This window comes from Sorex fumeus, unplaced genomic scaffold (assembly GCF_029834395.1).
Source record: "Sorex fumeus unplaced genomic scaffold, SorFum_2.1 ptg000005l, whole genome shotgun sequence".
Taxonomy (NCBI): domain Eukaryota; kingdom Metazoa; phylum Chordata; class Mammalia; order Eulipotyphla; family Soricidae; genus Sorex; species Sorex fumeus.
Window position 1 is genome coordinate 10,733,300 of NW_026606062.1, and position 27,753 is coordinate 10,761,052.

General features: G+C 53.6%; 1 protein-coding gene across 1 annotated transcript in view; it reads right to left on the minus strand.

The window, feature by feature from the left end:
- Positions 1–27,753, minus strand: part of IQCA1 (IQ motif containing with AAA domain 1) — a 106,898-nt gene that overhangs the window by 65,099 nt on the left and 14,046 nt on the right. The window contains exons 3-5 of the mRNA XM_056121563.1: positions 27,607–27,726; positions 24,362–24,553; positions 18,128–18,199 (exon numbers count right to left, since the gene is read on the minus strand). Of these exons, the coding sequence (XP_055977538.1) occupies positions 18,128–18,199; positions 24,362–24,553; positions 27,607–27,726 (384 nt within the window). The remainder of the gene's footprint in view (positions 1–18,127; positions 18,200–24,361; positions 24,554–27,606; positions 27,727–27,753) is intronic.

Below are 27,753 nucleotides of genomic sequence, written 5' to 3' on the forward strand. Positions count from 1 at the left end.
GTAATCCCATCAACGGCCAAGATCCAGGGACTATACAACAAAGTTCCCGAAGAGAACAGCACCAAATGTCCTGACCCCTTCTACGCTGGCCCACTCACGTCCCAAAAGTAGCACACATCTGTTTGGTTTTCACATACGTGTTTGTAGTCTCTCCTAGTTGGGCTTAAACGGCCCCAGAATGAAATCCAACAACCTTCACACACTCCCCTCTTATTGTGGTGGGAAGGTGCTCGGCGGTGGGTTTGGTGCTGGAATATTTTCTGCAATGAACTATCGTGAACTGCTTCATGCAAATGAAATGCATAAAAATGGAAAAGCACAAAGAACTAGTTTGCTCGGGCCGATCTTAAAACGGACAAACGAATTTCAGCGTGGCACGGACGCCAAGCTCTGCCCTCATCTTAGTGCACACGCGAGTGTCAGTCGGCTGGGAGTGACGGAGGGAACAGGGCAAAAGGCACCAGGGCCGGGGAGCATGGCGGCCTGTCCCTGTCATGGGGACTTCACTCTGCTCGGGGCCAGGAAGACAGTACAGCAGGGAGGGCACCCACCTCGCTCATGGCCAACACAAGCTATGTTCCCCACACCCGAGCCCCGCCAGGAGTGATCTCTGAGCACAGAGCCTGGAGTAAGCCCTGAGCACTGCCAGGAGTGATCTCCGAGCACAGAGCCAGGAGTCAGCCCTGAGCACTGCCAGGAGTGATCTCCGAGCACAGAGCCAGGAGTCAGCCCTGAGCACCACCAGGAGTGATCTCCGAGCACAGAGCCAGGAGTCAGCCCTGAGCACTGCCAGGAGTGATCTCCGAGCACAGAGCCAGGAGTCAGCCCTGAGCACTGCCAGGAGTGATCTCTGAGCACAGAGCCTGGAGTCAGCCCTGAGCACCGCCAGGAGTGATCTCCGAGCACAGAGCCAGGAGTCAGCCCTGAGCACTGCCAGGAGTGATCTCTGAGCACAGAGCCTGGAGTAAGCCCTGAGCACTGCCAGGAGTGATCTCTGAGCACAGAGCCTGGAGTCAGCCCTGAGCACTGCCAGGAGTGATCTCCGAGCACAGAGCCAGGAGTCAGCCCTGAGCACCACCAGGAGTGATCTCCGAACACAGAGCCAGGAGTCAGCCCTGAGCACTGCCAGGAGTGATCTCTGAGCACAGAGACTGGAGTCAGCCCTGAGCACCGCCAGGAGTGATCTCTGAGCACAGAGACTGGAGTAAGCCCTGAGCACTGCCAGGAGTGATCTCCGAGCACAGAGCCTGGAGTAGGCCCTGAGCACTGCCAGATGTGCCCCCCAAACATAAAAACAGACAAGGATTCGACTATCCTCTGAGACTCAGTGGCTTGTGGCGTGTGCAAGGAGTAGCCACACACGTTATTTTCCTGCAGGCGTGTGCGTCCGTCTTCCTAGCCAGGGTGTAATAAATGTCGGGCTGTGGGGGGCTTCATGCACACGGCCTCCCGATGCCGCAGCGGGCAGGTCACGGGCTACCCCTGAGTGCAGAGCCGGGGTCTCCCCGAAGCTTCCTCGGTCACTCTCTGCTCCCTGCCTTTCACCGGCGTCCGGCTCACGAACCTTCCTTCCCACGAGGTGGTCCCGGCCGGGAGGGCCTGAGAGTGCTGAGTGTCTGGGACTGAGTGAGCCCTGCAGCAGCTCAAGAGAGTCCCCCCCACGTCCCCCCACACACAGAGGGAGGGCAGGGGGCCCTGGAGGCAGCACAAGGCTCGGGGCTGGCTGGAGCCGAGTCGGGGGGCCCTGGAGTCCTACACACAGACGGTGGCCCTCAGCCCTCCTGCAGGTCAGGGACCTCGGCCCCTGGGGGCAGCCCGTGGCTCCCGCCTCAAACCTGGCTTCCGAGTGCAGGAAATAACGCCGGACGGTCCATAAGGGGACAGTGACGGGCCTTCCCTCGCGGTGAGGACCCCTGGGCGCGGGGTGACCGAGAAGGTTCCCCCTGCCCATCCCCCAACTTAGTTTTCTCTTGCGATGGCCCCGAGGGCGGGAGGTTCTGATGTCCGCCCACGCCCTTCCTCATTCCTACGCGGGTTTCGCTTTGCTGAAGCCCATCCTCGCGTGCTCCCTTCCGAACGGTCTGGCCTGGCCGGGGGCAGCTTCCGAACGGCCTTCCCGATGACCACGGAGGGCCCAGCCAAAAGCCAGCAGCCCCCCCGCCCCCCCCCCCCCCGACGACCCCAATGGGATTGTTAGAGTCCATTTTTAACATTCACATTTTATTTATTTATTTATTTATTTATTCATTGCTTTTTGGGTCACAACCTGGCTTTGCACAGGGGTTCCTCCTGGCTCATGCACTCTGGAATTACTCCTGGCAGTGCTCAGGGGACCATATGGGATGCTGGGAATCGAACCCGAGTCGGCCGCGTGCAAGGCAAACGCCCTCCCCGCTGTGCTATTGCTCCAGCCCCAAACCTTCACATTTTAAACTGAAAGTGGAAACTAAAAAAAAAAAAAAAATCCTCCGTTGGAGAAGCTGTTCCCGCCAGACAGTCTCCGATGCTCCACACCCAGGTCTGAAAAGCGCATCTGGGTGGGACGGAGTGGAGGGTCCACGGGCATGGGGACCCCATGGGGTAGGTGCCTTGATGTCTGCTTGCTGGGGGCCACGCCCAGTGCTCAGGGCTGCTTCCTGGCTCTGCGCCCCAGGGTCACTCCTGGTGGGCTCGGGGATCCCAGGGGAGTCGGGATTGACCCGTGCAAGGCGGCGGCCGACTCACTGTCCTACCTCCCAACCCTCCTTGAGTTTGAATTTTTTTCCTTTCTCAGCCCCGAAATTTAATCAAACGTCCCACTATCAGGACTGATCTTTCCTAACTGAACTTTAATGTTTTCCGCCTCGTCCCTGCCCATTCTCGCATGCCTGAGAGAGTTCTCAGAGCCAACGTGCCTTTTCAAAGCCCATTAATTATGTGAGTTGACGCAGAATTTTAAGGAGGGTCATTACTGTTGGTTTTTTTTTCTTGAACACTTAAAAGATTCTTTTCCTGGTATTGTTTCTTATTCTAGATTTGCTCCTTTCATGTGTTTTATAGATGCTGGTTTGTGGGAAACTTTTAGATGTTCACATCATCTCAGTTTTACTGGTGAGTTATTTTTGCCAAAAATATCTTTAAAGGACTCCTTCATCCTTAAAATTCTGGAGCACTTTTAAAAAAAACAATCCAGGCTGCCAATGCCACCTCGGGGGTCGAACGAGAAGCTAGCTAGCAGACTGGGGAAATCTCAGGTGAGCCTAGCGATTATCTGGGCCTGATAAAACTTGAAGCTCTAGAGAAGGTTCTGGAAATCAGACCACGGCCCAGCTCTGGTGCTGACTGTGCTTTAGTGGATAAAGTATTACTGGAAGAGAAGAAGGCCGTTCACACACCGGAAGTCTGAATGGTGTGACGAGGTGGAGAGGGAATGAAGGAAGGGGAGAGTAAAGCCACCCAGGAGGGCGGGGGAGGAAGGACGCAGGCCACAGAAACAACTTCTCGCCCCGCACACACTAGTCCCTGGACTCGAGGTCATGACCACTGGAAGACACGGAGCCAGAGAGGCACATTCACTTCCCCAAAGCCACACAGCTGTGCACCCAGGCGGCGACTCTGGGCCCCTTTCAGGGACAGGGTGGGGGCGCTCGCGTCCCCATCAGGCCTGGCTCTGCCACTCACTTCCTCCTCCCTGGTTCTGAGATGCTGGGCTGTCTACGGTGTGCACGCTCGTATCTCATCTCCTGGGAATGCAATTACCTACATCGGTGACCTACATCAGTTACCTACGCATTTGCCCACCCTGGGGAAGGGGCTGCCTCTTAGCCAGGGACATGGACTTTGCCTTCTCTACTCTGAAGGAGCCCGCTTCTTGGAGGAGAACTCAGGGGGTTCTCTCTCTCTCTCTTTCTTCTTGTCTCTCCCTTTCTCCCTCTCCCTCTCTCTCCCTCCCTCTCTCTTTTCCTCCCTCCCTCCCTCCCTTCTCCCTCCCTCCCTTCTCTCTCTCCCTCTCCCTCTCTCCCTCTCTTTCCTTGGAACCTCTGGGCCCGACTTCTCAGCTTGAAGCCAGGATGGCGATGGAGATTACACAGGAATACCACAGGCACTCAGTGACCAAAGTCACTCTAGCACCTAGGAAAACCTGCCTGAGGAAAACGAGGGAAAGGGCCCTTTGTCTCAGGTGACTAGAAGGACGCACTCATGCCTTTCACGATGGAGGAAAAAAAAACCTAAAATGACTTTACAAGTGAATCTGAAAACTACATTCATTTGAAAACAAAACAAAACAAAACACACTGCTAAAAGCCCCGGGCTGGGACTGACCTCGCTCTCTGCCCTGCCTTCCATTTTTATTTTTTTAATTTTTATTAGTGAGACACCATGAGGTACAGTTGCAGACTTACAAATTTTTGTGCTTGGGTTTCAGTTATACAATGATCAAGTACCCATCCCTCCACCAGCGCCCATCCTCCACCACCACGGGTCCCAGTATCCTTCCCACCCCCCATCCCTCCCCATCCCACCCTGCCTCTGTGGCAGGACATTCCCTTTTGTTCTCTCTCTCCTTTTGGGTTCTGTGGTTTGCAAGAGAGTCAATGAGTGGCAATCATGTTCGGCCTATAGTCTACTCTCAGCCTTCCATTTTGATGCTTGCCATCTATCTCGTTTCAAAGACAGAGATTTCACTGAATCCCTCCAGGAAGTCACCTATCACCTGCAGGCGGCTCCTTCCTCTCCTGCCTTGACCGGCTGTGCGGAGGAAGCGCTTACAGCCCATCGCTGCCTGCCTAGTGTCCCTTTGGCCAGTTGTAGCCAGAAGGTGCTGCTCCTGCCCCACCCCCGTCACAGTGGCCAGCCTGCTGCCAATGGGTGCCCCCTCAGGCCCGGCTGAGTCTCAGGTCTCGCTGGGCCCCTAAGTTGTGCTTCTGCCTCCCTTGATCCATTCGCACCCATCACCCAGGGGCGGCCGGGTCCTGTCCCAGACGCGCACTGCCACTATTTCCATGGGCTCCTTCCTGTATATCCATGTCCCTAAAATGATTTGGCGGATGGCTCACCATAACACCATCACCCATGGGTGCTGCACCCACGATCTCTGAGGTGGCAGGCACCCCTGGCTCCTAACCCCCGTTCATTGGCATGGTGCCCCCCAATTCTTTTTTTTTTAATTATTTTTTATCGAATCACCATGAGATGCAGTTACAAAGCTTTCATGTTTGAGTTTCAGTCATACAATGATCCAACACCCATCCCTCCACCGGTGCACATTCCCCACCACCAATGTCCCCAGCATACACCCCCTTCCCAGCCCTCCCCCTGCCTCCATGGCAGACAATCTCCCCCATCCTCTCTCTCTTCTTTGGAGCACGATGGTTTGCAATACAGATACCGAGAGGCCATCACGTTTGGTCCTTGATCTAACTTCAGCACACATCTCCCATCCCGAGCGATCCCTCCAACCATCATTGACTCAGTGACCCCTTCTCCGTCCCAGCCGCCTTCTCCCCTGCTCGTGAGGCAGCTGCCAACTATGGTGCCCCCTAATCCTTTCCCTGTTTCTCCCTGGGCTGGAGGGGCTGTGGGGGGTCTGCCCTGTGCCATGCAGCCAACACATGCTCGTCCCAGCGTGGCTCTCAGCGGGGACCATCCCTAGGGGGTGGGTCTCTCCTGACCACCCCTGCAGGCCAGACCCTCTCCCGGGCCCTCCAAGCCCAGCGTCCTGTCCTCTTGGTCAACTCGGGGCACGCAGCCTCCAACTCTGTCTCTCGCCCTCGAAGCAGCAACTCATTTAAAAGTAAATTATGAATATTAAAGGGGAAGAGAGCACCCGATAATGGCGCCGCCACGGAACTGCATCAGCCGGCGAATAATGCATCTTAATGAAGGCTTCCCGTGTGAATAAACCATTCTATTTACCAGCTTTCTGCAGCTAATGACCCGGAACCGGATAACAAAATCTACGCGCAGCGCGAGGGTCTCTTGTCAGCGAAAATATACATATTAATAATTGATGTCTCGGGGAAGGAGAGGACAGGGACGGGGACTCGGGGGCCGCGGCGAGGCAGGACCCCACGGCCCATTAACTTAAAATGCTTATCTAATGTTTGATGGGCTTGTCTTCAACAATCCGCGCAAATTAGAGAGATAAAATGGACATTTGCCCGTTCCATCCATCAGTCGCCACGGTGGCGGGGCAGCGGGGAGTTTCTGCTCCGGGCCCGGGGGGGGGGTGGGGTGGGGGCTTCTTTGTTCCCAAAGGCAGTGACACTGCCGGGGGGGACACAGTGACGGACCCCTGGACCGGGAGGAGTCGGCGGCAGCAGCTCTGAGCAGAGCGTCACCACGTCACAGAGCCTGTCCCCTCCTGCCCTCCTGCCCCCTCGCACATCCTGTCCCCTCACAGGTCATGCTGTGTCCCCTCCTGCCCCCCCCACCCCCTCTCCCGCGCAGGGGCTGGAGGGGGCACAGCTGATCGCGAGAAGTCATTCTGTCCCATCGCCTCACTTCCAAGTCCCGTGTCTGTGTTTCCGGCTGTGTCCTGACGCATCTCCTCCGAGGAACCGTGGCGACAAGGGACGGGCCGAGTGGGGGCTGACCGCATGCAGTGGTCAGCCATCGGGACTGTGCCCCTGTGTCGGGGACCCTGGTCAGGGGCAGAAGGGGCCTGGTCGTGTGCGCAAACGCCTCACCCACGGCACTAGCTCTGAGCTGGCAGCCTCTCTGAGGTTCTACTTCATTCGAGTGTTTCAAAATAAAACACAGTTGCTCCTACTTCGAGCAAGGTGGTATTTCATGTAGCTTATAAAGAGGAACTAACTTATTCTTCCGAATAGCTTTACGTGTGTGCGGGTATCATTTCTCGGTCCTGTTTTACATGATGAGGAAACAGAGGCTCAGAGAGGGCAGGGAACTTGCCTAGAGCCACACAGCCAGGAAGTGGGGTCCGCCCCAAGGTACCAGCCTCTGTGACCTTAGCATCAACCTCCTGGGTTCTGTAGCCTCTCGCCACTATGAGGTATCTTCATCCGAAAAGGTGTTTTTTTCTTAATTTTTATTAGTGAGACACCATGAGGTACGGTTGTAGACTTACAAACTTTCGTGCTTGGGTTTCAATTATACAATGATCAAACACCCACCCCTCCACCAGCGCCCATCCTCCACCACCACGGGTCCCAGCATCCCTCCCACCCTCCGTCCCCCCATCCCACCCTGCCTCTGTGGCAGGGCATTCCCCTCTGTTCTCTCTCTCCTTTTGGGTGCTGTGGTTTGCAAGAGAGGCCTTGAGTGGCAATCATGCTCGGTCTATAGTCTACTTTCAGGGTGCATCTCCCATCCTGGGAGGACCCTCCCAACACCCTTTATTCGGTGCTCCCTGCTCTATCTGAGCTGAAAGGCAGCAAGTTTTAAAGGCCAAAAATTTCTTTAAGAAAATAAAGACCCCAAATGTTCTAGACTCACTTTTTCTTTTTCAGAGAACTTAGGTACCAAATCTATTTTCTAATAAGACACTCCCGTGGGCCGTCCTTGTGGAAACGTCCCTTTAACATTTCACCACCCGCTGCTCCGGCGCCTTGCAAGGGGCCAGCTCGAGTGCTCTGGGCAGTGGGGCCGGCACGGCCCGTTCCCCTGCCTGGCTGCCCCAGGGCACACTGAGCTTCACCGTCCGAGCGGGCGGACCCCTGGGCCTTCAGCAACCTTCTGAGGCTTGTGAGCACCTGAGCCTGAGCTTCACAGGGGCAGCGCTGAGGTCCGGAGGGGCTGCCCGGGCCCGTCCACACTCCCTGCAGTCCACTTCTGGCCTCGGAACCTCTGAGCGAGGCATCACTCGGTCTGCAGAGCCCAAGGGCACCCGGTCCCCCACCCCCAGCTCACAGTTCCCTGGAAGGGGCAGACGGGGAGGGGGTCCCACGTGGGCCGGCTCCGGGGGGGGGGGCAGCGAGCCCTGCACGTGCTACTGCTGGACCCTGAGATGCCGTGGGGGGCCCTGGAGAGAGGCCAGGTGACCCCCAGGAGGGAGGGGCGGGAAGGAGTGTGTCCCCCACCCGCCAGCCCCCAGGTCCTTCCTCCTCCCTGGAGACGTCGCCAAGCGACAAAACGCCAAACCTTAAAGATAACACAGGTAGAACCGAGTCGGGGAACCCCGGGCCCAGCACTGCCGGGTGTGACCCCGGGACCAGGAAAACAATACTCGCATAAGGCCTGGGTGTCTCAGCATGGCAAGTTCCCGCCGGCCAGAAGCAAACACAGTGACTCCTCCTCCACCCTTCAGAAGCTGCCGGGGCGAGTTCCCTCCTCCAGTCTGGCCTCCTGGCTCTGCCCAGGAGCCTTTCACCCATCCCGGGATCAACACCATGGTGCCGGCGCAGAGAGGACGCGGGTGCCACCAGCTTTCTCTCCCCCCACCCACTGGACGCGACCCTGCCACCCCGCCTGCCCGCTGACATTGTCCTTCTGCAGCTGATTCCCAGATCGTCCATCTGGGCAGCAAGGAGCTGGGGCCAAGGCACCGGTGATTTCGAAACCCGCGGACATGTCTGAAAATGCTGGGACGCAGAGCAGTTCTCGCCCGCAGGCTGGTGCTCGAGTATGAGTCACTGTCACTGGGGCGCCTGGCCCTGGTGCCCGTGACCCCTGCTGGCCCCTTCGGAGAGCGCCGAGATCCCCAGGGAGGCTCTCCTGAGCGAGAGGAGTAAGACCCCGTCTCTGGGCTCAGGCCTCGAGGCTTGGTCCGTGGTGGACACTGCATGCAGAGTGAGCCCTCCACGGCTGGTTGGAGCCAGGCTCGTTTCTGAAATGCAGTTTCTGCAGGGACACGCAGGGCTGCCCCGCCTTTTCCGTTAGCAAAGTAAAATCAGAGCGAAGCCCGACGACGGCTGCCGCCACCCACCGTGTCATGGCAAATCTGTCCTTTTGAGAACCTGCTGTTTCTGGAAGGAATCAGCCTCGGGAGGCAGGGGACGGACGGACCGGCCCAGGTGAGCGAGTGGGCTTTGGGGTTCTGGAGGAAACGAGAGTGTGGCCCCGGGGGCCGGGGGAGGCGCTGGCCCTGCACCTCGTGGGTCCGACCCTGGAACCCCGGTGTCCCCTGAGCCCGGGCAGGAGTGGAGTCATCTGAGGCTTCTCTCGCCCGCTTTCTGGGGGCGTCAGCAGCAGTGACAGCCGCCCGCGGGGACCCAGGCCGCATCCCTGCTCTAAGGAGGGGCCTCACGGTGGCCCGCCCGAAAGCCACTCTCCTGCTTTGGGGCGACTTGCTGATATGAAAATAAGGGATTGATTAAAAAATGAAGACTGCAGGACGTTCCCTCCCTTTCGGCACTGCTGAGACCGGGCGGATGCATTTCAAAGGGACGGTCTCCCTCAGCCGTCCTCGTCCACACTGTCCCCCACCCCCCTTTCTTATTATAATGCAAACATTGATAGCTTCGGGGGGACATAAAATATATGATGGCCGCGACTGCAGGACAAATTATTTCAAAGGGAGGCAGAGAACGAAATGTATTGCATTCATTAAGTTCCCCTTCACGCGAACCACTCCACTGGCTCTGCCAATTAAAATCGCCGCGCATGGTTTTTCGAGGGCTATTTATTTTCCTGCGTAGATTTCAGAATATAAATATTTAAAATGGCGACGTGAAAAAAAAATGTCCATACCCACGGTAAAAGAAACATTTGGTCAGGAATTCGAGGCATCCCAAGGCGGCCTGCTCCGATTCCAGTTCCCCCTGCGAGATATCTTTCCGTCGAGAGACAAAATACGGTTTTGATCAGATAAGTCGGTGGTTCACGCACTGGCATGATGTCATAAAAATGAAATAATGGGAAAAGGAACGTTTCAAAGGAGTAGACAGTATCTTAATTAGTGATAGAGTGGAAAATATATTCAATTGAAAACATTTCTCAGATTTGAGGTAATGGATTTTTATGGTTCTCAGCCAGGGAACAGAAGACATCATTCTTTTAAAAATTGAATCCACATATTTCTCAATGGTATAAAATTTCTATAGAACATGTACCACCAAGAGAAGAGAGCGACTGGAAAAAAATAAATAATAAAGCGAGTGTGGAGAAAGTCACATTTAATTCAAGACAGACAACAGCCCCCAAACTCTGTCGAACTGAGAGATCCTAGGGCCTTATTTTATTTGAGGCGAGCTGATAGAAGCTACAAAATAAGACAGAAAAATAGGGTAAAAGACATGTAATTGGATCTTTATGTGGTCTCAGCATGAGGCATGAGGGCTGTCTGGGAGAGAGCTGCCTTCCTCCTCCAGGACGCTACCCATAACACAGGGTGAGTAATGAGGACAGGATTAAATTCAACGGAAATCGAGCAGCCTAAACCGTTTTAAATGCATAATTTCATATTAAAATTAGATTTTCTTAGATTGAATCTTCCGATGGCTAGTTTAGTTTCTAACGTAAAAAATGAAGACAAACAGCATTTTATCCGGGGAGCTCAGGCCCGTGTCCCCGAGAAAGGACACAGAGAGGCGTGGAGTTGGCCTGCCAACCCAAGACACCAAATGTGCGAGACCGTCGGAGAAAATTCAGTATCCAGCCTCCGGACCTTTGCTGCTACTTTTGTAGCTGCATCTTCTGGTTAATGAAGGGGTACTGAACCGTTTTTGGAAAACCATATAATTATGGGCCAAAAAAAAAAAAAACTTTGCCAAGTCACCATACTAAAAAAACAAATCTAGTTATGTTTTGCGTTATTTATTTTTTGTTTGTTTTAGGACACACCGGGGGTGCTCTGGGCTGACTCCTGGCTCTGTGCTCAGAAGTCCCTGCGGCTATGCTCAGGGAACTGTCTGGGATGCCAGGGATCAAACTGGGTGGCCCCTGCAAGGGAGGTGCCCACCCCAGCATATGATCTCTCCAATCCCCAAAAGAACACTGCATGAAACGGATTTCGTCTTTTCCTTCTCTGTGTGCATGGATGTAACCTCTTAGAATGAGAGCTGTGCAGGTGTTTTCCTTTCACTCAACCACGTAGTTCTCTATAAAAAAAATTAACCAGAGAATACCAACTGGTAGAATTTTCCAATTTCGTTGGTATAAATACTTCTGCACAGCAGGTAGGGCATTTGCCTTGCGCACGGCTGTCCTGGGTTCGATTCCTCCATCCCTCTCCGAGAGCCTGGCAAGCTACTGAGAGTATCCCGCCCACACGGCAGAGCCTGGCAAGCTCCCCGTGACGTATTGGATATGCCAAAAATAGTAACAACAAGTCTCATAATAGACACATTACTGGTGCCCACTCCAGTAAATCGATGAATAATGGGAGGACAGTGCTACAGTGCTACGTGCGTGGGTATGTAGATATTTGGTTGAAGCCGCATTATATCTGCGCTTCTAAATCCTGAATTTTCATCTTGAATAATTTCACATCAAAGCCCCGATTTTTCCCTAATGCCCATTTCTCGTGGATGGTGCCCAGACCCTCCTCTAGAACCCAACAGTTAGCTGTTTCCAATTTTACCCATTTTTGGTTTTGTTCTGGGTCACACACAGTGAAGCTCAAGGCTTACTCCTGGCTCTGTGCTCAGAGAACCATAATTCTACCCTTTGGGCTGGAGCGATGGTACAGCAGATAGGGCATTTGCCTTGCACGCGGCCGACCCGGGTTCAATTCCCAGCATCCCATATGGTCCCCTGAGCATCTCCTGGAGTAATTCCTGAGTGCAGAGCCAGGAGTAGCCCCTGAACATCGTTGGTGTGATCCGAAAAGAAAAAAATTAAAAATTAAAAAAAAAACAAAACAAAAACCAAACCATAATTCTACCTTTTGAAGAGCCCCGTGGGTGAGTCTGCATATCAACACCCACGCTGCTGGTGCCCGGAAGAGCAGAGCAGAATCTGAGCTGGGAAGAAAATAACCGTCTGCACCATCTCACTGCATCCCGCTCCCCGTCTGCAGGGAGGCGAAATCAATCGGACCTGGCCCACCTGAGCGGGTCATCAATAGTCCTTCCTTGGAAAATGGGGGGCTTGGGTTTTTGCGTTGTCTCTGAGTCCCGTGCTCTCTGTTCTTGCGAAGGCAGGTACGACTACCCCCTCCCACCCAGTCAGAGATGCTCCGTTTTCGCGGACTGGCATGTCCCAAGGATGCGTTTGGGTCTCTCTGCGCTGCTGCCCCGGGCCGGGAGGACAGCCTCTGTCACTCGCAGGGCACACAGTCTCACATCCGTTGGGCCTTTCCACTCTGCAAATCTAAACTCCGTACTAGATCCTCCCAGGATGGGAGATGCATGCTGAAAGTAGGCCATAGACCGAACATGATTGCCACTCAGTGCCTCTCTTGCAAACCTCAGCAACCGAAAGGAGAGAGAGAACAAAAGGGAATGCCCTGCCACAGATGCGGGATGGGATGGGATGGGGGAATGAGAGGGGTGAGAGGGTTACTGGGATCATTGGTGGTGGAGAATGGGCACTGGTGGAGGGATGGGTACTCGATCATTGTATAACTGAAACCCAAGCACAAAAACTTGTAATGTCCACAACTGTACCTCATGGTGCTTCACTAATAAAAATTTAAAACGAAACAAAACAAAAAACCCTCCGTACTCAACGAAAAAACCCGTCCTACCCTTCTCCCTGGCTCCTGGCACCTGTCACTCACTTTCTGGGTCTAGGAGCCTCTGATGTTTAGATGCCAGGTCGGAAGGGCAGTGGGCAGCGTCCTGCTCGCTGCGAGGGACCAGTCCACTCAGCACACTGTCCTCCACGCGTGTCCCACCCGTGGTCTCTGCAGGGGCTTCCCCTTCCCACAGTCCCACAAAACCCTAAAAACCTCTGACAACCGGCAGACACTGTGCATGCATGCTTTTAACGGCAGGTGTGAGCAGGGAAAAAAAAAAGACAAGCTGGTGTTTGGGTGGGGGGGGGGGGGTGGTCCAAAAAATAGAGGCTGGCTTGTTCTTGCAGCTCAAAGATCACTGGGAAATCAAGAACGCAGGTGATGAAGTCCGGTGTTTCTTTCCCTTATTATTGGGGGGTGTGCAAATCTAGGACAGTGAGTCAGTCCATTGCCTGTCTCCCTGATTATTAGGGGGTGTCAGGCTAGGTCACTAAGCCCAGTACGTGTCCCTTATTGTAAGGGGGTGCCAGGCTAGGACACTGCACACGCCTTCACCCTCGGACGCCTGCCCAGTGTCACGCTCCCATTTAAGGACCTCCTGCCCCCTTGGGGAGCCATCTCAGCTCTGGGCTCGGAATCCAGGGATTCGGGCAGAACAACAAGGGAGAGGGGAAGACGCTGGCCTGGGACCCAGTCAGCCCGGGTTCGAGTCCCTGAGCCCAGCAGTGGACATCAAGTTGACAGAGCCCCCAAGCATGCCCCACATCCGAGTCCTTAAACCACGCTGAGCTGAATTGTGTGTGTGTGTGTGTGTGGCCTGAGACAGATTCATTGGTTTTGTGTCTGGCTTCGTGTCGTTTTCCCAGCCCCATTTTAGCGGGAGGCTTTTCCTGTCTCTGTCCTAGGACCTTGGCTCTGTCATCACAAATTAAGTGTCGGTCTAAGTGTAGGTTTATCTGGGATCCCTCAGTTCTCTGCCGCTGGAGCTCTGTCAACTTGATGTCCACTGCCATACTGTTTGGTGACTGCAGCCTTGGTGTATAGTTGGAGCCCAGGGAGGGTTACCCCTCCGTTCTGCTTTAAGTTTTGAGATTTTTTTGTTTTGCCTCTTGGGGGCTGTAGGTTTCCCTAAGTCTTCAATAATGTTCCGTTTCTTTAAAGATTGCCATGGGAATTTTGATAGATGTTTCGCTAAACATCTATCATATTGTGTATATTGTGACAACCATGGTAAGACGCCCATTCAGAAAAACATTATTGTTTCCGAGCCTAACATGGACTGTCACTGCGTTTGACCCTAACATGGGCTGTCTCTGCTTCCATCCCTAACATGTCTTTTCTTGCTAGCTTTTCTCTTTAAGTATGTGGTCAAGTTTTTTGTTGTCTATGTGTTTTTCCTTGGTTAAGTTTTTCTTCTTTTTTTTTTTTTTTTATGGAATTATAACTGAGCTCTTCCAGTTCCCTGCTGGCATATAAAACCTGGAAGATTTTTATATACCGATTTTCTAGGTTGCAACTTTACTGTCCTGAGTTCTTAAAAAATACTTTTTAGTGGACTCTTTAGGGCTTTCCGTGTGTTTTATCTTGTCATCTGTAAGTAATGATAGTTTGACTTCCTTTCCAATTTGTGCATTATTTTCATTTTCTTGCCAAACTGCTCTGGCGAGGACTTTCAAGAGTGTGCTGGGCTTGGGGCGAGAGTGGACATCTCTGTCCCCTCCCCACCTGAGAGGGAAAACGCTCAGCCTTCACCATTCACCGCTGTGCTTGTCGTAAACAAACCTCTCTACGTGAAGTATGTTCCTTTCATCCCAATCCTGTGGAGTTTTTAGAAAATCATAAACGCATGTTGAATCTTATCAAAGCCCTTTCTGGCATCGATAGATACGAGCAGATGAGTTTTATTTTCCCTTTTGCCAATGTCTGTATCACACTGACTGATGCAGATAAGTCGGAGAAAATCCCACTCAGTCCTGGTACGTGATCCTGTCAACAAACTGTGGGCTACGGTTCACTGAGGTTTTGTTGAGGATTTCTGCATCTCTGTTCACTGGGAATATTGGTCTCTAGTTTTCTGTTTGTGTGATATCCTGGCTGGTTCCTGGCATCAGAGCGAGGTTAGCCTCATAAAAAGTCGGAGTCTTTCCTAATTCCCTCGGCGGCTGCTGGGAATTACTACCAAGTTTAAGACACCACGGTCTGCACATCACAGTGGAGATTCTGCAGACACGTGTGCATGATATCATGCCCCTCTGTCAGGAAAAAACGCTCTTCAAGCCTCCAGAAAGCAGGGCTGAATCCCTCCATCAAGCAAAATCATTCTGGCTTTCAGTTCTTGCTGACACAGGCCGATGACACAGGCCGATGACACGGGGCCAAGACAATGCCTGCCGCTCCAGAAAGACAGGCACGCCCATGGCCTCTGTCCTGCGCAACGTGCAGTTCAAAGACAGATGGAAATTACGTGTCACTTCCCTGAACAGAGAGTGACATTTCAGACGTTCTGTATGTCCGAATATCGCCAGCAGGACTCGACTTTATGCCCTGAAATCCTGAAATCTCCGATAAAGCAATGTTTGCATTTGTGTTCAAGAGACTTAAGAAGACGGGGCTTAGGGCTGGAACGATAGCACAGCGGGGAGGGCGCTGGTCTTTGCACGTCGCCAGCCTGGGTTTCATCCTTAGCATTCCATATGGTCCCCCAGGCACCTCCAGAATTAATTCCTGAATGCAGAACCAGGAGTAAGCCCTGAACATCACCAGTTGTGGCCACAACGTCACAAAAAAAAAAAAAAAAAGAAAGAAAGAAAGAAAGAAAGAAAAAGAAAATGGGGCTTAAGTGTTCTGTTCAGGGCTGGAGAGAAAGCCCTGTGGACTCTTGCCTTGCATGCAGCCTACACCCCGATTCCATCCCTGGCACCCCAGAAGGTCCCCCAAGCATGGCCAGGAGTGATCCCTGCGTGCAGGACCACAAGTGAGCCCTGAGCACTGCTGGGTGTGGCCCAAACACCCCTCCCAATAAAGACGTATCAGCTTCTGTATTTGGTTGTGCCTGGGCCCTGCTGCTCTCTGCAGCCGCCCGCCTGCTCTTGGCATGACCACACACAGGTGACCCTGACTTCTTGCTGCAGGAATTGAGCCAGAGATATCAGGAAAGAAAATGTAAAAGGAAACCATAATAAAAATTGGTGGTCCTATGTCAGTAAGTAGGTATATTCTTGCGGGGGAGGGCGCGAGCTGTCGCCAGGGCTCGCTCTGTCTCTGTGCTCAGGGATCATTCCTGGCAGGCTTGGGGGACCCCATGGGTACCAGCGATCAAACCTAGACCGGGCATGTCTAAAATCAAGTGACCTCCCAGCTGGACTATCTCTCCGGCCTCAGGCATCTGTGTCTTCCCACTTATCTTATTCTCTAAGCAGATTTCCTATGACAGATAGAAGCAAAAAAAAAAAAAAAATTCTGAATCCTTTTGTCCTGTTGAGATACAAGTCTCTGAGAAGCAGGGGGATTAACTGCTTGGTTTAAACCTTCAATGTAAAGACCTACAAATGGCTGGGGCTGGAGCGATAGCACAGCGGGTAGGGTGATTGCCTTGCGCGCGGCTGACCCGGGTTCGATTCCCAGCATCCCATATGGTCCCTTGAGCACTGCCAGGGGTGATTCCTGAGCGCAGAGCCAGGAGTGACCCCTGTGCATTGCCGGGTGTGACCCAAAAAGCAAAAAAAAAAAAAGAGCTACAAATGGCTTAAGTGACGGGCTCTCTTCCTCCTGCCGTTTAAGCTTAGAATGTGCATTCTGGGTGTCATTTCCAACGCAAAATTCCTCTTCACTGTAGAAGGGTTATGAGCAGTGGCATCGTCAAACCTGGCACAGACTCTGCCCATCGCTCCCACAATGCACAGGGGCTGGTCTCCCTCCAGATCGCAGCCCCAAGGGGCAGGAAGCCTCTGCCCACACCTTGCTCCCCGTCTCCTGTAGTTTTTCCCAGCAAAGAAATCCAAGACACTGGCTGACTGGGCAACGTGCCCGGGTTTTACACACTGCAATGCCCACCCTGACCTCTGGGCGCTGGAAGGGGGGACTGGGGTCCACCCAGGGTGCCGGAGGGTCCCGGCCCAGATGGTACCTGCAGTCCAGAGGGGTCCGAGTCTGCGATTACACAGGTGATGTGTGTGCATATATGTGTGTGTGTGTGTGTGTGTGTGTATGTGTGTGTCTCACTGTGCTTGTGTGTATATGTATATGTGTATGTGTGTATCTCTGTGTGTCTTTGTGTGTCTGTGTGTCTATGCCTGTGTTCTGTGTGTATGTATATGTGTATGTGTGTATCTCTGTGTGTCTGTGTGTCTTTGTCTGTGTGTATGCGTGTGTCTCTGCCTGTGCTTGTGTGTATGTATATGTGTGTATCTCTGTGTGTCTATGTCTGTGTGTGTGTCTCTGCCTGTGCGTGTAAGTGTATGTCTGTACGTATGTGTGTATATCTGTGTGGTGGGGGTTGGGGTTACAGCATCTTACACAATCACAAAATATAAGGACACAGAGACTTTGGTGGCCCCAGGATGCCCCCCACCGTTCTCCCCACTACCTCCAGTTGTCTCTGCTTGAGTTAGGGGCCGGGGTGCGGCCTAACCTGTCCACTAGCACCAACCACGAGAGGGCCGAGGTGCTGGGGGGTCATGCTGGGACCTGTCCCCTGCCCCTTTCCACTCTGAAGGGCCAAGTGACCCGGTGGCACGTCCCACAGGGCTAGAGCGGAGTGTCCCCTGCTACCCGCGGCTGCATCACACACTGAGGCCACCCACCCCCACCACACGCCAGCGCAGCACCAGGGCGGGGGTCCCCCGAGGCTTGGCTGAGAGCCAGGATGGCCCATAAGGCTCAGCGTCCACCCTGACCCACGGGAAAGAGGAGACAGAGAGGTGGTGCTCAGGAGTCAGGTCTGTGGGAACATGGTCAGCCGTTTCCCGGCCACCCCCACTGCACCCTGCACTGGGCACCCAGACGGAGCCAGGACCCGGGCATGAGCCCCCAGAACTCATTCCTGCAGGGGACATCTGACCATGAGGATGGAGATGGAGGGACAGTCCCTGTCCTCGGGGCCCAGGGAAGCCACCGTGTGGGGCAGGCCATTCCAGACGCCAGGCCACTGGCCCTTTCACTCTTTCTGCCCTCAAAAAGAGGCAGGGTGAGATGGGGGGATGGGGGGTGGGAGGGATGGTGGGACTGTGGTGGTGGAGGATGGGTGCTGGTGGAGGGATGGGGACTTGATCATTGTATAACTGAAACCCAAGGACAAAAATTTGTAAGTCTACAACTGTACCTCGTGGTGTTTCACTAATAAAAAAAAATAAAATAAAATGCCCCCGGGAAGGCTTAGGGGATGAAAGGAAAATTGGAAATGGCGGCGTTGGGATGGCGCAGTAGTGGTGAGATTGGTGTTGGAATACTGGATGTCTGTAATTAATGTCTGATGACTGAATAAAGTTATTTTTTTAAAGCCCCCAGGAAAGACACATCTTGGGGCACCCAGTGTCTCCCAGGAAACCCCATGACCCCGGGGAGACTCACCATCCCCAGAAATATCATCTCTTCTTCCCGCTCTTGAATAGTCTTCTTGCTTTGGTTGAAACCTCGCCAAATCTAAAAACAAAGTAGACAGTTCCTTTTTTAAAAAATTGTTTTTTTTCTTTTTGGGTCACACCTGGCTATGCGCAGTGGTTACTCCTGACTCTGCACTCAGGAATTACTCCTGGTGGTGCTCGGGGGACCCTATGGGATGCTGGGAATTGAACCCAGGTCGGCTGCGTGCAAGGCAAATGCCCTCCCCACTGTGCCATCGCTGCAGCCCTGACGGTTCCTTTTTTTTTTTTTTTTTTGATGCATTAACCTAAAAGACGGTTTCCCGACTCCTGCTGGGGCTTCATATCCTACAGTTAAGATGACTCTGGCCAAGGTCATGGGTTGTCTGTGGATGGGGAACATTTTTCTTCCGTGAGCACAAGCAAAACTCTTCAGAGAAAGAATGAAAATGTCCCAAGGCCACCCTGTCCACACAGGGAACAGGCAGAGCCGAGCCCATGCTCGCCCTGGTGCAGCCTTGCCAACTCAGACTCCACGTGGGGCCTGCAAAACGCCTGTGACCTGTGATCTGGAGGTGACTGGGGGTGACCAAGGTTCGAGGATGGTGACCGGCCAGAACCAGCTCAAGAGCCAGGAGTGTGATCTACTCCAAAGGGAAGACGCCAAGGCCGGCGAAACTGGCTGCACGGGGTCCCAGAAAACGGGACGCCAACAAAGAGTCTGTAAAGAGTCCGGTAACTGACCACAAGGAAATGGACAGCTGCAAGTCACCTGCCCAGCATCCCGAAGGATCGGCTAAAGAGACTCAGCCGGGCACAAGAGGTGCGTGGGGGAAAGAGTCGTGGGCAGAGCGACAAGTTACTGCAAAGACGGACGGAAATGACCAAGGAGCAAACAGAACCTCAGGTCGGGATGAACGATGAAGGAATGCGAAAGACTCAACGGTGTCAGTAATAAAACCGATGGTGCAAAATACTCTGGGAGGGGCGGGAGCGATCGCACGGCGGGGAGGGCGTTTGCCTTGCACGCGGCCGACCCGGGTTCGATTCCCAGCATCCCATTTGGTCCCCTGAGCACTGCCAGGAGTGATTCCTGAGTGCATGAGCCAGTAGGAACCCCTGAGCATCGCTGGGTGTGACCCAAAAAGGAAAAAAAGTACCCCAGGACTCCAAAGACAAGCCATTTGCAGTGAGTCAATTAAAGGGGCAAGTGGGGGGGAGGGGTGGGGAACTGAAGGAAGGCCACCAGGGAGCCCTGCATGATGACAGATAATAGCTGACAACACCCTGGTTTGGGGCCACAGGGATATCCAGGTGTGTAGAGCTCAAGGGGCCCCATGGAACCACCCCAAGGCACGCTGTCACCAACGTGTGAAAAACGGAGAATTCTGGGAGCCACGGAGCAGCGGGCCCCTCCCCCACGGCTGTCAGTGATGAGCTTAGTTCCCAGGTGGGAATGCGGGGGATCTCTTCAAATCCTGGAGTGAAAAAAACAACCGCCAACAAAGAACCTAGCTGCAAAGCTGTCCCTGACAGCCGGGGAGATTGAGGCTGTCTCTAAACAAATGCTCACGACCTCCCAAGGAATGTGAAAAGGAATCCCTATATATGAAGTGAAAGGGTGCCAAGATGAGGCAGATAAAAATGTCAAACTCATTCGAAAAGGTAAATATATATTCGCATGAAGGAAGGGATGGGTGTTTGATCATTGTATGGCCGAGACTTAAACTGGAAAGCTTTGTGGCTCTTCTCACGGTGGTTCAATAAATAAAAAATTAAAAAAAAAAAAAAGACATGCCTGCCCGGAGGGGAAAGGGTGTTGCCCCATTCGCCCTCTCCTCTCTGGAAAGAAAGATGTGGCCGCATGGGAGCCTTGTGGACAGCAGGTATGAGCCAGGGGTGTGGGGGCGACTAAAACCTCATGGGAAGGGGGGTGTTTCGGTCCGCCCTTCACGCCGTACCGAGGCCATCAGTTGCCCCCCACGAGCGGCTCTCCGGCACGGCCACAGCCCCAGAAGCACAGAGACCAATCTCTTAATTATCTGACTTTCAGTAGAACTACTTCCAGGGTTAATTAGTAAAATAGCGGAAATCCAAAACCAACATTTAATTCTTGAACCCAGCTGTAGAAAGCAAATTATTTCACAGCGTTTTTTCAGCATGTCCGATTTGGGTGTGGGGGGGTAAACTCTAAATAATAATGGTGCATCTTTTATCGAAACAATGAATCTAGTCAAAGTGGATAGAGTGTTAACTAGAACTCATCTGCCTCACAGGCATTGGGAGGGGTGGGAGGTGGGGTTCTATTGGGGTTCGCGGTTAAAAATAAGTATTGGTGAAGGGAAATGTGTTTGATATTTGCATGACTGAGACCTAAGCCTGAAAGCTCTGTAACTTTTCCCTCAGTGATTCAATAAATAAATAAATTATATATATATATAAAAAAGAACGTTCTAGAGGCTGGAGTGATAGCACAGCGGGGAGGGCGTTTGCCTTGCACGTGGCCGACCTGGGTTCGATACCCCCAGCATCCCATAGGGTTCCCCGAGCACCACCGAATAATTCCTAAGTGCAGAGCCAGGAGGAACCCCTGTGCATTGCCAGGTGTGACCAAAAAAGGAAAAAAAGAAAGCTTCTGGCAGAGACAGAGATGTCTGTCTGTCTTCGCTCACTAGATAGAGATCTAAGGACATCACTACAAAAATAAATCACAAAGGAGACAGCCAGAGATGAAAACACAAACTCCCAAACTAGGGGGCCAGGAATTGGCAAGTTAAATGGACATTGTAAGTCTTCACCTAATCGTTACTTTGAAGGTAAATGGACTAAATTACCCGGTCAAAAGACTGTCACTGGATGAATAAATCGGGCAAACTCCAACTGCACGCTGCCTCCATGATATTTTTTTTTTCTTTCTGGGTCACACCTGGCGATGCACAGGGGTTCCTCCTGGCTCTGCACTCAGGAATCACTCCTGACGGTGCTCAGGGAACCCTAAGGGATGCTGGGAATCGAACCCGGTTCAGCCGCGTGCAAGGCAAACGCCCTCCCCGCTGTGCTATCGCTCCAGCCCCTCCGTGATATTTTTTAACTTTGAGAGTACACATAGGTTGGAAGGTTAAAGGATAGAAAAAGCTTTACCTGCAAATGGTCACTGAGGAGGACGGGGCAGCTCCCTGGGCAGACCGGCCCCAGGAGACAAAGAAGGTCACAGGAGAGTGACAAATGCGTCATAGGATACATCTGTCCTCAGTTATGGGGTCTACACTGAACCGCCAAAATATTTAAAGTAAGCAGTAACGGGATTGGAGGGAGAAAGTAACACGGCAAGTCGGGGGCTTCAATTCTCGCCTCAGCGTGGCGTGGGTCAGCGAGACAGAAGTAACAGCCGGCCTGAACCAACTTCAGACCAAAAGGGCCTGACAAGACACACTCGGACCATCTCACAGTACTAGAATATGCATAAAGTGTGTTCACAACATTCTCCAGCAGAGATCATATACTGGACCACAGAGCAGGGTTTTTTGTTTTTTGTTTTTTTTTGGCTTTTTGGTTCACACCCGGCGATGCACAGGGGTCCCTCCTGGCTCTGCACTCAGGAATTACTCCCGGTGGTGCTCAAGGGAGAACCATATGGGATGCTGGGGATCGAACCCGGGTCGGCTGCGTACAAGGCAAACACCCTCCCCGCTGTGCTATCGCACAGAGCAGGTGTCAACAAGGAGAAGGAGACTGAAATCTTATCAAGTAGATTCCAGATCACACGAGTCACGAACACTAGAAATCCGTCAACACATGAAAATTTGACAACACACCCTGGACCACCGATGTAGGATAACACTGTTCTGTCCTTCCTGCATAACCTCAGGAATAGTTGATAGTTTATTGGACTGAGGAAAAAAGAAAAACACCTGAAGAGGTATCTTGCCCTTGAGCAGTCAGGAAGGGCTTTCTTATGTTGATTTGGCTACCTGACTGGGTGGAGTGTCAGCCAGACGAGAAGGGAGCTGAGGAAGGAGAGAGCAGGGCTGAAAGATGGACTACCGAGAGACTAGCAAGGGGAACATGTGCTTGAGAGAACCTAGGCCCTCCACAACATAAGTTCTTCTATGGGATAAACTTCCTTGTAATAAACTGCCACTAAGATCAACCGGCCTGGCCCTGGTCTCTTCCTTCATCTGCACTTGGCCAACAGCCGTCCCGATGCAGGCCACACACCGAACGCTCTAGGGCACCGAACGCGGGCGGTGAGATAGAGCCGTCCAGAGAGCCCGCGAACACACAACCTTCTGCGTGCATAGTTTTTTACACACCACCAACAGGGCAAAGAACCCAGTGAGAAGTGTCAGAGGCAAGTCAAAAGGAAAACATCAAAATGCAGGGGATGCGGTAAGAATGGTTCCTTGCGAGATGTTGATAGCAACAAAAAAGCTCATTCAAAACTATGTCTGAAAAAGCAAAAAAAAAAAAAAAAAAAAAAAAACTTACACGCCACAGAGCGAAAAAGAAAAAAAAAACAGAACGTAGAAAATCATTAAGGTCAGAGGAGAAATAAATACAATTTAAAGACTAGTAGGTCAATAAGGAAAACAACACCCAAGAGCTGTTTTGTAAAAATAAACATCAACAAGCCGCTATGGACACTGGCAGGCAGAGAGGGAGCCTGCAAATCAGATTCTAAGTGCAAGGAGAGAAGTTCCAATTGACACCAAGAAACACTCGGGATCTCCAGAGGCCGCTGAGAGTAACCAGACACCCACAAAGCAGCAAACTGAAATGAGTTCTGTGGAACTTAACAGGTAGACGAGATGGCTTTCCCGGGAGTTCCACCAATGGTAGCACTGCAGCAATGTTCCCCCGTTGTTCATCGAGTTGCTCGAGCGGGCCCAGTAACGTGTCCATTGTGAGACTTGTTGTTACTGTGTTTGGCATATCGAGTACGTCACGGGGAGCTTGCCAGGCTTTGCCGTGCAGGCGAGATACTCTCGGTAGCTTGCCAGGGCTCTCCGAGAGGGGCGGAGGAATCGAACCTGGGTCAGCCGGGTCGGCTGCGTGCAAGGCAAACGCCCTACCAATGTGCTATCGCTCCAGGCCCCCCCCAAAAAATAAAATAAAAATAAAATTTATATTACAATAACTTCAAAAACAAAACAAAAGATGCGTAGCCAGAAATCCGGTTTGTAAACATGCCATTTCACTGACTGTGCGAATTTAAATTTGTCTTTAGTTTTTGTGTAGGAGATGTAAGAAAAAAAAGTTTGTTCTTGATTCATATAATAGCCTCAGAGTAAAATGGGTTTTCAATAAGAAGGAAAAATTTAATTATGGATTATTAGATATATGTAATATTTTAAATTAATAAAATCTCTATTTTTCCATAAATAAATAAAATCTTTTCCATAAATAAATACAATCCAATAAAATCTTCTTTTCCATAAAAAGAAAAGAATTAAAAAAAAAGAAGAATTAATACCAATGCATCTAAAACCCTCCCCCAAAACTGAAGAGGAAGGAACATCCCCAATTTGCTTTATGAAACCAGCACGACCTCGCTGGGAAGCCGGGTGGTCACTGCATAGAAAACGAGGCGATGGACAGTCAACAGAGAAGCAAAATGTCTCTCCTCAAGCACGAGCCTGCTGGCTTCAACAGCCCCGGGTGCGAGCTGGGTTGCTCGTGGGTGTGCCGGAGTGGCTGACGGGAATAACCGGGATCTATCAGACTTCACACAAAGACAAAGATCAGGAAGGAGGTCCTCCGGGAGGCAAAGCACTCTGCGAAAGCACCCAACAGGATCCAACACATCCCCGACGCACAGCTCTGGGGAAGCTGGCTGGGGCGGGGTCAGCCCTCAGCACCAGCTCACTGGCTGGAACCCTTCCTGGACGATCTGGGCGAGACTGGCGGCCCCTCCGCCACACCCAGGCACACGGCGGTGGTCCTGAGCCGAGCAGTTAGGCAAGAGAAGAACCAGGAGCATCGCAGTTGGAAGGGAGGCACCGGGCTGTTGGCGCCTTCTGTTTACACCAAGCGGCAGCCGGAAGGGCGTTCCGGAGGCCAGTTCCCTTTCCCTGTGTGACCCTGCCTGGAGAGCCGGTGATCACTGCATTATCAGGGAGATCTGATGCAGTAGGGAGAGCCTGGGAGCAGACCCGCCCCCGGCCCCGGGAGGTGTCTCGAGCTGTCAGGCCGCCCGGACCCCTCAGAGGAACCCCAGGAGCACCTTCTGGATGAGGAGCGCCGCGGCCCCCAGGTCCACGGTCTTCTCGCCCAGGAGCTTGGCCTGCCTGGCGCGGTACTCTTGGAGGAAGATCTGCTTCATGAACATGGCCCGCAGCCGGCCCTGCCGCATCCTCTCCGCCAACTGGACCAGCTTCACGGCCTTCTCCAGGGGGATGGTCTTGGCAGACAGGGCCTGAGGGACGGCAGGGGAGCCCCGTCAGTGGTTCACCCCAAAACCCCACGGCCATGTTTTCTTGCCCGCTCGGGGCGCCCCGGCTGTGATGGGGCGTGAGGGCTGCCCGTGTCGGAGGGCCCAATGCGCTTTGTTCTCTGCTCTGAAACAAAGCACTAATTATTTTAATTAGTTAATTAATTTTTTTTTTTTTGCTTTTTGGGTCACACCCGGCGATGCACAGGGGTTCCTCCTGGCTCTGCACCCAGGAATTACTCCTGGCAGTGCTCGGGGGACCCTATGGGATGCTGGGAATCGAACCCCGGGCTGGTGTCATGCAAGGCAAATGCCCTCCCCGCTGTGCTATCGCTCCAGCCCACAAAGCACTGATTGGCACCGCGATGGTTCCTTTCGCAGCAGCTATACCAGGCAGGTGAAGCAAACGATTCGATCCAGCTGGAACCAGGGAAGGTTTCACTAGCCCAGCGGTAGACATTAAACCCGCATCTCAAATGTAAGATCTTGACATGTTTGCCACGGCACGTGGCTTTGAAACCCATCCCAGAACTAACCCAGTGAACTGGACCAAAGTCGAAGTTAGTGGGGGTTGGGTGGCGGGGGCTGATCTTCGCGCAGGAAGTGTCTTTCCACACATCCAAGCTTGCATTTCCAAACCTCACGTGTGACGGACGGGGAGTGTTGTGAGAAAGCAGAATATTGTCTTCAGAGCCCCCAAGAGCAGCGTGTGATGCATCTGCCACAGAAGTGGGGGGAGGGTTGGGGGTGGGGGTGGCAGGAGGGACACCGGGACATTGGGGGTGGAGAATGGGCACTGGTGGAGGGATGGGTACTCGATCATTGGATGACTGAAACGTAATCACCGAAGCTTGTACATCTGTAACTGCATCTCACAGTGATGCATTAAAAAACAAAAACAAAAAAAAAAACAAAACCTCTAGGCCGAGATCCAGAGACTATAGAACAAAGCTCACGAAAGCACGACCTCTTATAGTCTAATTCTCCCTCTCGGAGAACCCGGCAAGCTACCGAGAGTATCCTGCCTGCACGGCAGAGCCTGGCAAGCTCCTGTGGCATATTCGACGTGCCAAAAACAGTAACAATGATGGGTCTCATTCCCCTGACCCTGAAAGAACCTCCAATGCGGCACCGTTGGGAAGGACGAGTCAGGAGAGGCTGCTAAAATCTCAGGGCTGGGAGGAATGCAGATGTTACTGGTGCCCGCTCGAGCAAATCGAAAGAATAACGGGATGACAGTGATACAGTGACAGTGGAAAAAAAAAAAAGTTGTTATATCTCAAAAAAAAAAAAGCAAGTGTGAAGGGAGACAAAGCAGCCCGGGGTCCTTCTGAGGGCTGAGGGGGAAGGCGGGTGCCACTCGGTGGGCACAGGAGGGTGCTGTACTCAGAAAGGCCCCGTGCCAGCCAAGTCACCAGGGGCGCCAGGGTACCCAGAGGAGGGGTGGAAGTGGACAGTCCCAAGAAAGGGCTGGGAGCTGGCCATCCGGGTCGCCTCCATGAACACCCACCCATACTCCAGGGCCCCAGGCGGACCCCTAGCCAGGGGGGGCGCCAGCCTGACCCTAGCAGAGTTGGGGTCCCCAGGGGCCCTGTGAGTGCCCGGGCTGGGCAGTGTGAGGGCGTGGGCTCTGCTGGTCCGGGGTGCCCTCCCCTGCGGCCTTGTGGTCACAGGCAGTTCCCAGAGCCCTGGGCAGTGCTGGCCGAGGGCTGGGCCACCTTGTCTGGTGGCCCCGGGCTCGATGCCGGGGTCGGGAGATGCAGCGTTCCCTGAGAACCTCCGTGAGGTCTGTTGTGTGTGCTGAGGAAGTGGCAACACGGAGGTGGGGGACCCTGAAGGGCAACATGGAAGCCCCCAGATGGCAGGGAAAGGCTTGGGCCCAAGGGGACGCACAGCGCGGGGGGCGCACAGGAGCCCCACAGGCTCCGGCAAGGAGAAGCAGAGGACATCTCAGCCCCCCCGCCCCGCTGCCCGCGTCTCCGTCCCCCCGCACTCCTCCAGGGGGACTGCTGGGCAGGGCTGGTGCGAGCCCCCCGGGAGAGGGGCCAGGGAAGGCTCACGTCACTGATGCTTGGATGAGGCCTGGGCTCGGACCCATGTTTGTGCCAAGTGAAGGCCCCTGAGAGCCCCACGGGCCACCTGGAAGGCCAGCCGCCTGCCCGCACCCAGAACCCTAGGACCTAGCGTGCCACCGGGTGGGCACCCACAGACTGCAGCAGCATAGGGTGGGGCTGGCCCAGGGCCGGGCTGGTGCCCAACTGGGCAGCCTGGTGAAGAGCCAACTCTTGGGCGCAGGGGCCGCAGCGGTGCCCGGGAAGGGGCTGGAAGAGAAGGGAGCAGCTGGGGAGGCAGAGAGAGGCTGGTGGAGGACGAGGGAGGCCAGGGGAGGCCGAGAGATTCCTGGCACTGGTGCCAGGGCAGGAGCCCTGAGAGCTGCGTAGTCCCACCAGCTCTGGGGGACACACATCCCTAATGTTCCCTCCCACCCCCACCCCTCTCCCTGCCAGGGGTCCAGGTGTCACCCAAGGAGTGGGAAGCTTTGTTTGCCTGGGCCATGACGCTCTGTGGACAGTTAGAACATCACTGTGGGCAAAAGGCCCAGGCAGAGACAGCAGGGCGGGCGACACTCCTGTGTCTGTGCCCGTGGCCCAGCCCTCGGGGTCTTGTGGCCTGTTACGGCCACAGGTGGACGTCCCCCCACCCCTGCTGGCCAGGTCTGCCATGAGTCAAGTGGAGCCACTTGGGGCTCCTGGGAGCTGGCTTGGCCCTGCGGCAGATGACAGGGACAGTCTCGGGCCCAGCAGGTGGACTTGAGGTGAGTGAGCAGAAACGTCGCCCAGGGAGGAAGGAGCCCCCCGACCTCAGCCGCGTCCCAGGGAGACACACCAGCCCCCACGGCGCCAGAACACACTAACTCTCCCCTGCTGAGTAGTGGGATGGCAGGGTTCGGGGCTGGGGGGGGGGCGCTGTCCCCTCGCAGGGAGGGCGTCTCGTGGCCTCTCACACACGAGGGACAGTGGAGACCAACACCAACTCACCAGGTCAGGGGTCATCAGCCCAGACTCGGCCAGGATCTGGGCCAGCATCTTCTCTCTCGCCTTGATGGCCTCCATCTTTTCCTTCATGAAATACTTGGGGATGGGAATGTCTAATTGTTGCTGAAGAAAAAGGAGAGAAAACAGAAC